Genomic DNA, 12,738 nt, shown 5'->3' with positions numbered 1-12,738 from the left:
CAATTGTAAGTACTTAAGTACATATAAATTCCAACTTGATAAGTTGATTCCAATCCTAGTGATTTCCCTCCCTGACCATCACCATTCCCATAGCTTCGCCCACTGCGATGACGTCCTACTTCATTGGTATTGATATTGGCACTGGCTCTGCTCGCGCATGCCTCGTCGCACAGAACGGCGAGATCAAAGCCTCCTCCACGAAGGACACCATCACCTGGCGTGATCAGCACGATCATCGTATCTTCGAGCAATCGACGAACAACATCTGGGAGCAGATTTGTATCGCTGTGAAGGAAGTGTTAAAACAGTCTAACGTTCCCGCGACCGCAGTCAAGGGACTTGGTTTCGATGCCACCTGCTCCCTCGCCGTGTCAGATTTCGACGGGAATCCGATAACGGTGACCAAGGGCACCGACATTGGCAAGGATGGTGATCGGAACATAATTCTGTGGGCAGACCATCGCGCCGAGAAGGAGGCTGAACTTATCAATTCCACTGGGTCGATCGTCTTGGATTATGTTGGGGGGACCATGAGTGTATGTAGCAGTTGTGAATCCGGTTTACCTCACTGATTCTACTTTTGGGAGTAGCTTGAGATGGAGGTGCCTAAGATTCTTTGGCTCAAGAAGCACATGGACCCTGCCCTGTTTGCCCGATGCCAATTCTTTGACCTTCCCGATTTCTTCACGTACAAGTCAACTGGAGATAACACACGCTCCTTTTGTTCGACCACGTGCAAATGCTCTTATGTCCCCGACAAAGGTTGGCAGTCGGACTTCTTCGAGCGTATTGGTCTCAGTGAACTCGTCGATGGTGGCAACTGGAAGCAGATGGGCGCCGCCAGAGGCCAAGTACAGGCTGCCGGAAGCCCAGTTGGTCGAGGCTTGTCCCAGAAGGCAGCTGAAGAACTTGGTCTCATTGAAGGTACTGCTGTTGGAAGTGGTCTGATTGATGGGTATGTCATATTCTATCAACGAGTCTATTGCTATGTAGATTCTACTGGCGTTGTGCTAGGTATGCTGGCTGGATGGGCACGGTTGCCGCTCGATACATAGAGAATGGTCAACTCTCAAACGTACTTCCCTCTCTCGACGAGTCTCGGCACCGTCTGGCCGCTGTCGCCGGAACGAGCACTTGTCATATTCTTCAGGTAAGTTACCTTGCACAAACCATCTTCATACATATGAAAACATTGTTGCAGAGTCGGGAAGGTGTATTTGTAAAGGGTGTATGGGGCCCATATAGGGTATTCCATTACCGTTTCGCATATCATGCGATGCTTTAATGGTATATTCATACAGGACGCAGCTTTCCCTGGCTGGTGGATGAATGAAGGGGGGCAGTCGTCCACGGGACAGCTCATTGACTTTATCATCACCACTCATACCGCCTATCCTGAACTCCAAGAACGCGCCAAGCAAGAAGGAAAGGCTATTCATATTGGTTCGTGTAGCTTTTCATGCTGGAGCAAGTGTTTTGACGTTCGTCTATAGTCTTGCTGGACGTCCTCGAAAAGTTGCGCCACGAGAATCACGTTGATACCTACACGGAACTTACGAAACATGTACATTTCTACCCCGATTTCCATGGTGAGATAAGCTATAGTTCGATGTTCATATAATCATTCACTTCTATCGCAGGAAACAGGTCTCCAATTGCGGACCCTCGAATGAGAGGTTCCATTGTCGGTCTTGAGCTGGTAAGTCATCTCTTTGATGGAGAACTGAACTTCGGCTAAGTCTCTTCAGGACTCATCTATCGCCGACCTCGCTCGCAAGTACTACCTTACCCTCGAAGCTATCGCTCTTCAAACACGTCACATTGTCGACGCTCTCAACACGGCAGGGCATGACATCACCTCTCTGTACATGTCCGGTGGGCAGGCAAAAAATGCTGTGATGATGCAGCTCTTTGCAGACACATCTGGCATCCCCATCATCCTGCCCAAGTCGCATTCTGAGGCGGTGGTTCTCGGTGCAGCGATGTTGGCAAGGATTGCGGCGGAGGGTGTCAAGGACGGAGAGGACATGTGGAAGATCATGGTAAGACATCGTGTGTATTTTGCTGAGTGTAGGTGCTAAATGTTGCCATTTAGGTCGAAATGACACCCGCTGGAACCCTCGTGGCCCCTGGCGCCTCATCGACAGTGAAGAAACTACTAGATGCCAAATACAAGATATTCCGAGAGACGATTGATATCCAGAAACGTTGGAGACAACAAATTGAAGAGGCGAGCCATTGAAATGTACGTGTGCAGTTAAAGGAAGCACAATTCAGTTTACGATAGATTTCTGTATTATTGCACGGACGAAAGACTATGAACTCGATATCTCATTGAACTACGAGACCTAATTAGTAAGGAATTTGATGAAGGTCGTCAACAGCTATATGCCTTGCATACTTGGTATAAAAATCTGTCCCCGGGTAATGTACGCATGCACCAAAACTAATCAACATCCCATCAATATTGCCACTTATGCTATGGCGCCCGGCCACTCCGCAATAATGTCATCTGCGCGGCGGCGAAGGTCATATTCGTCTCTGAATGGAATGTCCTCCAACTGCGCTAGCTGCTGCAAGACGTCTTGAAGACAAGTGACCTAAACATGGGCAGACCGATTGAGAATGCTGCCGATGAATGGGTAAAACTGACTAACCGGTGCATGTTCTGAATCCAGGTGTGGATACACAGAATCTATCTCAGCCAATACTATGCTCAAATCCTCCATGCCCTGACTCGATATGTGTCAACAACAAAATCCAGAAGTCGGAGACTTATCCCACACCTTGTGGTCAATCTTCGCCTTTCCTTTTACAAGTCGCTGCAACGTAGCAATCCACTTGAACACCTGGTCTTCGGAAATATGGATTTTCTGCTTCTTCCGAACAGGTTCATCCACAAGGTGGCTCTCCGTATAACCCCTTTTTTGGGAGACGTCGTTACGCCCAGAAACGCCGGTTGCTATGGTGCTTTGCGGGAGCGAAGTATTAATGGATGTTCCTGAATCGCTGGACGAGACGGCGCTGGGTTCTTTTTCTGCCACAACCTCGCGCACTGGTGTGAAGATAGACGTGGAATCTGCAGTTGCCTATGGTTGCAGCATATCAGCGACTGTTATTTTCTAGTCAGCAACGTACGCTACTCACGCGAGTAATCAATCCACGAAGCGAGTGAGGTCTCTCTGCACCTCCGAACATCGCATCCAGTCGTTCATTGAATTTCTCCCCACTAGATTTCTGTGGAACGGAGGCAGTTTGAACATGGTCCAGCATCCGCGTAAATTTGCGCGGCAGGGCGCGATGTTCATCCTCGACCGAAGCCAGTCCCGGTTTGATTTCATTGTGGCGGTTTCTCTGATATGCGGAGGTTGGAACGTCAAAATCAAAAATGGCGTCTTCGAAGGGAAAGTGATTTGTCCTTGAAGTGCCGTCCTGCGACTGTTGGGTGCTGCCGTACCTTGTGACATGACGCCGACGACGCCAAGAGATTCTGGCTACCTGAGTATCCAATGCAGCATCAATGACCTCTTGCATAGACTCGTAAGGAATAGCCCTTTGTGGAGCTGTCTTTGGGACTGCTGTGATGGCCTTGGGTAGTAGAGCATTGCCTACTACCGTAATCACTGCAGAGTCTTGCTGACTCGTGCGTCTGCGAGTGCTATTGATCCGGGGGCGATGTTGACTAGAAATCTCAATTGGCCCGTCGGTGGTGCTGCTCCCCTCGCTATCAATAGGTGTGACTGGCGGCGAAATATTGTATGAACCATTGGCGTTGAATGTTGCTTGCAGTACCTCCTGCAAACTTGGGGAGCCGCGAGAATCTCTTGACTTGGAGTAGACGCCTGAAATTCGGCTGGATGCGTGCTGGACTTCTCGTTGGGGCACTGGGGAAGTCGGGGGACCGCGGTCTGCAATGTTTTGGTGTTTCTGCAACATCTTTCTTCTAGCAGTTGAAGATGGGACTTCCTCCGCACCTAAAGGAAGTTCATGCACGCTGCATTCACTATCAGAGACAGCCAGTGGTGTCCATGAAGGAAGTTCAAGTAAGGTGTCTTCGTCCGCGACATCTCGAAATGGTGGAGGAACCGCTTCGTTTGGACTTAGAGGTGAGATTGATGAAGGCACCAGCATAATAGTCCTGTAATGCAAGGATATTTTAGACTACATCAAAGACAGATAGAGGCAACAAAGCAAAGGCTGGTAAATGCTTACTTTTCATGTTTGGAATCATTGTGGAACCTGCCTGAATTGACATCTCTGGTGAGAGTCTTTCCCTGCAATTTGAAGAATGATTTGATCAAAATTGTCACAATGATTAGTATGCAACTTGAGATAACTGGAGGAATCCAAATGTTTGAAATACTGACATATGGTCCTGCATGTGTCAAAAGTGGTTTGTCATGAAGTCTTGCCCATTGCTTCATGATGTAGAAGGTAACTGAAAGCTGTGTGTCAATTTCAGAAGAGCAATGCTTGAGCTACTCCAGGATGTGTAAGTTCATCAAAGATTGGATCCGAAATTTGAGATTCACCAGGGAAATGTGATTGCTTGCTGTGTGCTGTGAGGCTGAGGGGTATCTAGTATATCAAAGAGAGGGAATTATTAACCTCAGTTGGGTTCATGCTATATATGTGAAGTTGTTTGTCATGCTTTGGCTCTGCCAAAAATTCACATGATCTGATCACTTGCCTAATTTAGGTGGGCTGACAGTGTGGGAAAGTCAGTGAAGTCACAAAACCAGTTAGTCATTGATACTATAAATAGTGCTTTGATCTGTCACATTCCACACCTCTCCCACCATATGTATCCTTTCTATCATATCCCAGTTTCTGGTACTCTCACTTCCACTTATGGAACTTCCTCCAACCAGACTGTGTTACAGGGACTCCAGACCCCTATCGTCTCCACCAAATGTCGCCATCACAACCATGTCACAACATGTGACAGATGTCATCACTGGCATGTGACTAAACTGCACAGCACAGCATGACAGCTCTAGACCCGACCTAGACCAGGATCAATAGAAGCTGCACGCTTCTCCCTTATCGCCCCTACCAATACACTGGTAATGACTATCACTTATCATGACTGTGGTCACCCCTTGAAACATAGAAGCTGTGTGCTTCTCTCTTATCAAGATAGATACCCTGGACCCTTACCATTGGACCGGTGACTCTTATCTCTGAGTCCTTATGACTCACATAGATGCTTACCTAGTTAGGACACTTTCTGGCTACATAGGCCTACTGTTAAGACCGTGCTCAGGGGTAAGACAGAATCTGAGGGGCTTGGCTTCAGCTCGTGCACTGCGCCCCTTACCCAAGTACATGCCCCTAATTTTGGATTGTAGTTTGACTTGAGTTCTATGAGCTCCGACAGGATGTCGGAGCAGAGGTCTTCCAAAGGAGGGCCGACAGACTACTAGATGAGCGTGGGAATGTCGGGTGGACCAACCTCCACCCGACAGGAGAGAGGCGGAAGACTACTGCAGTCAGAGCTAAACAGTAGAAGTGGAGCGGAGGTGACTGCTCAGACAAAGTCCAAAGCAGAATGGAAACACAGAGGACAGATGTACAAGAGAACTGGTCACAAGTCTGACACATGGGAAAGGCGGCCGAGGCACAGGAAGTCGGATGAGCAGAGAAGGCGGCCGACCTAGGGAGTCAATCCCCTAGGCCGGCAAACAGGAACAAGAGAGCAGGGCTTAGGAAAGGTAATATTCAGACTAAAGATCTACAGACAGATGTACATATGTTTATATACTCTAAGTAAGTATCATAGCATAGCAGAAGGCTATGTGCTGAGTGTACAGAATTACTAGAACAATGACTGAGACATGCAAGAAACAGGCTTGGAGAACAGTATGTACACGACAGATCAATAATCACTCGGGTATAGGGATTACTGGTGATCTGAAAGGAGGAACTATGATACTAAAAGGAGATAGGACCAGTTGAGTGGTTCCTAGTCTAGGAGTGGACCAGTGAGGCGGTTGGGTGGATCAATAGTCAGGTGGAGTGACACAAGAGAAACTGAAGGAACCAAGTGGGTCGGAAAAGCGGAGATGGTGGAGGGAGTAGGAGTAGGATTGGGCGGACCAATAGGGCGGAGGAGCAGGGCTCCAGATAGGGTTGGATGGTAGGAATATAGTGTCAGAGGAGCGGAGCGGAGTTGGGCAGAGGTAGCAGGGCTAGTCCTGCTGAGATGCACTTCGTGCATTTGTTGGAGGAGGAGGGATGGTGTGGACAGGGAAACAGGGGGTTGGACCAGCAGTAGGGATGCCTATGAATGGTATTGGGAGTGGTTGAATCTGGTATATGACACCTACCCTGAACTCATAGGACAATACCTATATATACCCAATAGTTAGACCATGTATTCTCTAACTTGATCTTCACTTGATCTTCATGACTCTAGTATCTGGTCTGATGCTAGACTCAAGTCATTCTGGATGAACAGCCTTCATCTAGTCTTCCACCATCTCAGTACTCCATGAAATAGACATGGGATCGACCCAATCAAGTGCACTGTTGGCGAAGCTGGGCTTTGCCATAACAAACTGCTGGCCCTTTGTCATATACCTGATCCGACCGCTCCGATATTGATATCCGCTCTGCTTTCCAACCCCCTCCGCTCCATCCATCCTCCGCTCTGTCCTATCACAAGCCCACATTCTGCCCTACGCTTCCGCTCAACTGCTCAACCAGTCCCCTTCCATAACCTCTCCATTCAACTGGATCTCTTTCCCCTTTTAGATATATACCTTCCCCATTGGTACATAGACCCTTACTTCCGGATGACCGGTAATTCCTATTACTGCTCGATCACTGATCCAACACGTACATATTGATATCCGCCCCGACTTATGTCTTCACCTATGTAAAATACTTACAAACTATATCCTTGGTACATAGCTTTACTACATAGTTATCCTGATCACTGCCTCATACATAGTAGTATATAACATATCATGTACTTAGATATTTTTCCTCAGTCTTAATATTACTTGTCTTCTCGCAGTTATATCTTGTGAGAATTCTCAGTAGGACCTTGCCTCCTCTGGACACAAGTCTCAACTTATTGTCACCTCCAACCCTCTAACCCTCCACTCCAACTTAGAGCCGTGCTCTAAGTCTTCCCCTTATTACTCTGCCCCTATCAAATATCCTCCTTCGCCCCTCTGCATTATCCTCCGCCTTTCCCGCCCCTACCAACATTCCCCTGCTCCTATCCCCTCTCCGCATCACTCCCCACCTTCTCCACTCCGCTCCTAGTCGGCCCACCGCTAGTAGCTCTTACTCCCCAACCCTCCAAGCGGACCAAAGCGGTCCACTCGTCCTACTGTCAGACAACATTGGACCCACTCCAAATTCAGGGCACATACTCGGCTAAGGGCGCAGCGCAAGAGCTGAAGCCAAGCCCCGACCCCTCTGCTTCCTGAGTTGGCACAGTACCTAACACCTTGTTACAATGGTGCTATATTTTCTTTCTCTCTTTCTTTTCTTACTCATCAAGTCTCATGATTGCTTATCAACACATCCAACACGTGAACATTTACCTATATGCTTACTTATTATGCTTACACAGATGATTACTCATGCCACTCTCCAATTGGTCGATTCAACATTGTACCACTTCTTATCTCTTATTTTTGCTTACATTTCTTGATAGGGTCATCCACCTACCTACCAGCCCTAAACCATCTTCTCTGTACATATATATATCATGATTCCTGAACCAGTATTCCTTAACTTGAATCTACTAGGTTTTCCCTTGATAGCTCGAGTTCACCAATCTAGCTGCCTACAAGCAGACTAGCCAGAATACTTGATCTAGCGAGCCCTTGACACTTGACTAGCCTGAACCTTCGATCTAGCAGACCCTTAACATCCAACTAGCAGGACTTGCAATATGCTGTGAGAAAGAAATCCTGAGTAGGTACTAGAGAGCTAGTATGTTATTCCTATGAGAGTGAGTATTACTAGTTGTCCCAAGGGGGTTGCTACTGAGAGATCATCTTCTGCATGTTTGTGCAAAGGAGGATATGAGTGAGTAGACTTCCAAACGATGCAGACACTTGCAGTAAGGTTGCATGTGAGGCAAGGAATGCAGATGGGTTGTGGTTGAAGATGCGGGTGCACACTGCGGTGTGATAAGACAGGGGTGTGATGTGGATCCAATGTGGAGCGCGAGTAGTGTGGTATGAGGTAATGGGTAATGGGTATGACAAGGTAACAGTTTTCAGTGGGGTATGCAGGTCTATGCAAGTTTTGCTGGGATCTGTTCTGGGACTTGCAACAAGGTAATGGCTATATGAACTATCACTAGTTTAATCACACTAAGGTTTGTGGTCACTTGCGCAAGATAGGCAGAATGAGAAATCAATTGTGCAAGATAAAGAACAATGTAGCTAATGATAGTGACTCCAGACACCAACTTGGACAGAAGGGATGTAGAGAAGTGAGGAATAGTGAGTCTGTGACAGGTTTATATCATGGTCTGTAGCATATTGGAATGTTGTTGTCATATACCAGATTCAACCACCTCCAATACCATTCACAGACATCCCCACTGCTGGTCTGATCCCCTGTTTTCCCGTCTGCTCCATCCCTCCTTCTCCGACAATGCACAAAGTGCATCCCAGCAGGACTAGCCCTGCTACCTCCGCTTGACTCTGTTCCGCTCCTCTGACACTACCCCTATTTCCTTCAACACTATATCCCTACCATCCGACCCTATCTGGAGCTCCACTCCTCCACTCTGTTGGTTTGCCTGATCCTACTCCTACTCCCTCCACCATCTCCACTTTTCTGACCCACTTGGTTCCTTCAGTTTCTCTTGTGTCGGTCCACCCGACCACCTCACCAGTCCACTCCTAGACTAGGAACCACTCAACTGGTCCTATCTCCTTTCAGTATCATAGCTCCTCCTTTTGGATCACTGGTAATCCCTGTACCTGAGTGATTATTGATCTGTCGCATACATACTGTTTTCCAAGCCTCTTTCTCGTATGTCTCAGTCATCTTACTGGTAATTCTGTACACTCAGCACATGGCCTTCTACTATGCTATGCTACTTACTTAGAGTATATAAACATATGTACACCTGTCTGTAGATCTTTAGTCTGTGTCATATCCCGCATTTCCAAACCTGGAACTCCAGAACCTCCCCTGTAGGACCCAGACTTCCACCCTGTTTTCCATCTGGCGCTCTGATTTCATCTCCAGATCTAAACCTAACCTTACACTTACCTCCTTTAAGACCTCCTTTTCTCCAGTTACTGGTTATACACTTCTCTGCCTTGCTTACTGATCTGTCTCTTATTATTCATTTCCAACTCCACTTCTTTGATCTGTTACATACTTACTAATAGACTTTTCACATGCCTCATACATAGCCTTTCACTGTGCTGACTGATTACTTACTTGATAACTACAGTATATAAACTCCTGTAAAACTCTGGTACCTCCTCAGTTCAAATATCATCTTATTTCCTGCTCATTTCTGTCTCTCTGGACTTTAGTTTACCTCCTGTCCATCTCCGAGTCTTTGGATTCAATCCTTAGACTATATCTCCGACTCTACCTCAGGGTAGTCTACCTCCGTTCTGTTTCTACTCTGGACTTGTCCATAGTAGTCCTACTCTACTAGTTACTCCTGACCATCCAGAGTTCCACTGAACTCCCCCTGTGTCTGACCTCTGGACTCACCCGGACTTCCATTGGACTTTCCTCCTACCTCTCAGAAATTAAGGGCACATACTCGAGTAAGGGGCGCAGTGCACAAGCTGAAGCCAAGCCCTTTGAGTTCTCTTCCCCTTGAGCATGACCTTAACAGTGTATTCGAACTCACACCTTACCGAGTATACTAATGTCCGGGAACCATCCCTTTCCCATGTTCAAACTCCTGTCCCTCATAAACTATGATTTCTCCTCCAACCCTTTCACTACCATTTAAATCTTCTCATCCATAACTCATGCTTTTATTCCACTCCTGTTAAGGTCATACTCAAGGGGAAGAGGACTCAAAGGGCTTGGCTTCAGCTCGTGCTCTGTGCCCCTTACCCAAGTATGTGCCTTTAATTTCCAAGAGGTAGTAAGGAAGTCCAGGTAAGTCCAGAGGTCAGACACAGGGGGAGTTCAGCAGAACTCCAGAGGGTCAGGAGTAACTAGAGTAGGACTACTACAGACAAGTCTAGAGCAGAAACAGAATGGAGGTAGACTACCCTAAGGTAGAGCCGGAGATATAGTCTAAGGATTGAATCCAAAGACTCGGAGATGGACAGGAGATAAACTCAAGTCTGGAGAGACAGAAATGAGCAGGAACTAAGATGATATTTGAACTGAGGAGGTACTGGAGTTTTACAGGAGTTTATATACTGTAGTTATCAAGTAAGTAATCAGTCAGCATAGTGAAAGGCTATGTATGAGGCATGTAGAAAGTCTATTAGTAAGTATGTAACTGTCATATACCTGATCCGACCACTCCAATATCAATATCCGCTCCGCCCAATTCTGCATCACCCCCCGCTTTCTGACCACCTCCACTCCATCCATTCTCCGCTCTGTCCAATCACCATCCACATCCGCTCCTATGCTTCTGCTCGACCGCCTGACCAGTCACCTTCTAGAACATCTCCATTCAACTGGAACCTCTTTCCCCTTCGGTACATAGACCCTTACTTCCGGATCACTGGTAATTCCTCTTACCGCTCGATCACTGATCTGACGCGTACATATTGATATCCGCTCCGACTTATGTCTTCGCCTGTGTAAGTACTTATAAATTATATCCTTGGTACATAGCTTTACAACATAGTTCTCCTAATCACTGCCTCACACTTAGAAGTATATAACATATCCTGTACTTAGATATTTTCCTCAGTCTTAATATTACTTGTCTTCTGGCAGTTTCTACTTGTGAGAATTCTCAGTAGGACCTTGCCTCCTCTGGACACAAGTTTCATCTTGTTGTCACCTCCGACTTTCCGCTCTGACTTAGAGCCGTGCTCTAAGTCTTCCCGCTTACTTCTCCGCCTCTATCAATAATCCCCCTTTTGCTCCTATCCACCCTCCACACTATCCTCTGCCTTCTCCACTCCACTCCTAGATGGCCCACCACTAGTAGCACTTACCTCCTGACCCTCAAAGCGGACCAAAGCGGTCTACTTGTCCTACCGTCAGACAATGTCGGACCCACTCCAAATTTGGGGCATGTACTCGGCTAAGGGCGCAGTGCAAGAGCTGAAGCCAAGCCCCAACCCCTCCGCTTCTTGAGCCCGGCACAGTACCTAACAGTTGGCTGCCTTTTCTGCCTGTCAGACTTCCCACATGTTGGCTGACTTTCCCGCCCTTCAGACTTGAGCACTAGAGCTCCAGTCATTCTGTACCTCTGTTGCCTTTCTGCTTTGGACTTTGTCCAAGCGGCCTTGTCCGCTCTGCTTCTACTGTTGGTTCTGACTGCAGTAGTCCTCCACTTCTCCCCTGTTGGGTGGTCCAATCCCTGCCTGACTTTCCTGTGCTCATCTGGTAGTCCATCGGCCGTCCTTTGGAGTCTCTGCTCCAACATCCTGTCAGAACTCATAGATCTCTTGTTGGACTACATCTGAAATTAGGGGCACATACTTGGGTAAGGGGCACAGCACATGAGCTGAAGCCAAGCCCCTCAAACTCTGCCTTACCCCTGAGCACAGTCTTAACACATGGGCAGCTCATTATTTCTTATGTATGCTCAAGACTTTCAGTGCAAACAACACAAGCTCTTCTTTGCCTTGGTAGTTGGAGTCTCCCAGGTCTGGTGAAAGACAAGACTGTCACCACTGTGACATGCAAGCCTAACCTTGAAGGAGAAGAGGGGGAACTGGAAGAGGGCTGGGATGACATTATTCTGTAGTTCATGCATGTCTAGAAGCCCAATTTACATGTATACCCATGGGTTTATGTCATATCCCATACCTCCAGACTCTCCCCTATGAAAGTCCGGGACTCCATCCTTTTCTCCGTCCTGTTGTCCGCCTGGCGCTCCGCCTTCATCTCTGGACTCACATCTATCTCCTTTTAGAGTATTGTTCTCCGGCTACCAGTTGTACACCTTTCCGTTTGCTTACTGATCCGTCCATTCTGCACTTCATTTCCGACTTCATTTCTTTGATCTGTTGTACACTTAATAATAGACTTTCCATATGCTTCAGGCATAGCTTTTACTTTGCTGACTGATTACTTACATGATATCTACAGTATATAAACTCCTGTAATACTCTGGTACCTCCTCAGTTCGAATATCATCTTAGTTCCTGCTCATTCCTGCTTCTCCGGACTTGAGTCTGATCTCTTGTCCACCTCCGAGTCTTAGGGTTAATCCTTAAGACTATATCTCCAGCTCTACCTTAGGATAGTCTATCTCTGTTCCATTTCTACTCCAGACTTGTCCGAAGTAGTCTTACTCTATTTGCTCCTAGCCTTCTGAAGTTCCACCGAACTCCCCCTGTGTCTGACCTCCAGACTTACCCGGACTTCTGTTGGACTTCCCTTTTGCCTCTCAGAAATTAAGGGCATGTACTTGGGTAAGGGGTGCAGCGCATGAGCTGAAGCCAACCCCTTTGAGTTTCCCTTCCCTTGAGCACTGTCATATCCCATACCTCCGGATCCTCCTCTGCGAAAGTCCAGTTCTCTATCCAGTTCTCTGTCCTGTTGTCCACCCAGTGCTCCACCCTCATCTCTGTACTCGCAACTATCTCC

General features: G+C 47.3%; 2 protein-coding genes across 2 annotated transcripts; one reads left to right on the top strand and one right to left on the bottom strand.

The window, feature by feature from the left end:
• Positions 1-107: 107 nt before the first annotated feature.
• Positions 108-2,242, top strand: EDB91DRAFT_1283618 (uncharacterized protein; the record flags this gene model as incomplete). The annotated part of the gene is made up of 9 exons (XM_041324763.1): positions 108-536; positions 591-955; positions 1,015-1,150; positions 1,202-1,246; positions 1,302-1,443; positions 1,494-1,589; positions 1,641-1,699; positions 1,749-2,042; positions 2,096-2,242. The coding sequence occupies 9 exons, from the start codon at positions 108-110 to the stop codon at positions 2,240-2,242; spliced, it is 1,713 nt and encodes a 570-aa protein (XP_041176997.1).
• A 65-nt stretch (positions 2,243-2,307) lies between these two features.
• EDB91DRAFT_372210 (uncharacterized protein) lies at positions 2,308-4,585 on the bottom strand. The gene is made up of 7 exons (XM_041327039.1): positions 4,533-4,585; positions 4,368-4,478; positions 4,213-4,274; positions 3,148-4,138; positions 2,787-3,089; positions 2,658-2,732; positions 2,308-2,600 (listed from the first exon to the last, which is right to left on the bottom strand). Exons 2-7 carry the CDS (start codon positions 4,422-4,424, stop codon positions 2,475-2,477), a joined length of 1,614 nt encoding a protein of 537 aa, XP_041176996.1. The 5' UTR covers positions 4,425-4,478; positions 4,533-4,585; the 3' UTR covers positions 2,308-2,474.
• Between the last annotated feature and the right edge of the window lie 8,153 nt (positions 4,586-12,738).

The sequence above is a fragment of the Suillus paluster genome (assembly GCF_016628075.1).
Source record: "Suillus paluster strain FC165 chromosome Unknown EDB91scaffold_27, whole genome shotgun sequence".
Lineage (NCBI taxonomy): Eukaryota > Fungi > Basidiomycota > Agaricomycetes > Boletales > Suillaceae > Suillus > Suillus paluster.
The sequence above is the reverse complement of the archived record's forward strand: the minus strand, read 5'-3'. Positions and strand labels throughout refer to the sequence as shown.

Excerpts from the sequence above, each read along its gene's own strand:
- EDB91DRAFT_372210 (XM_041327039.1), bottom strand. The coding sequence starts at position 4,424 with ATGAAGCAATGGGCAAGACTTCATGACAAACCACTTTTGACACATGCA. Across the intron at positions 3,090-3,147 it reads TTCGTGGATTGATTACTCGC|GCAACTGCAGATTCCACGTC; the intron begins GTGAGTAGCGTA and ends CTGCAACCATAG. Across the intron at positions 2,733-2,786 it reads AGGCGAAGATTGACCACAAG|GGCATGGAGGATTTGAGCAT; the intron begins GTGTGGGATAAG and ends ATATCGAGTCAG.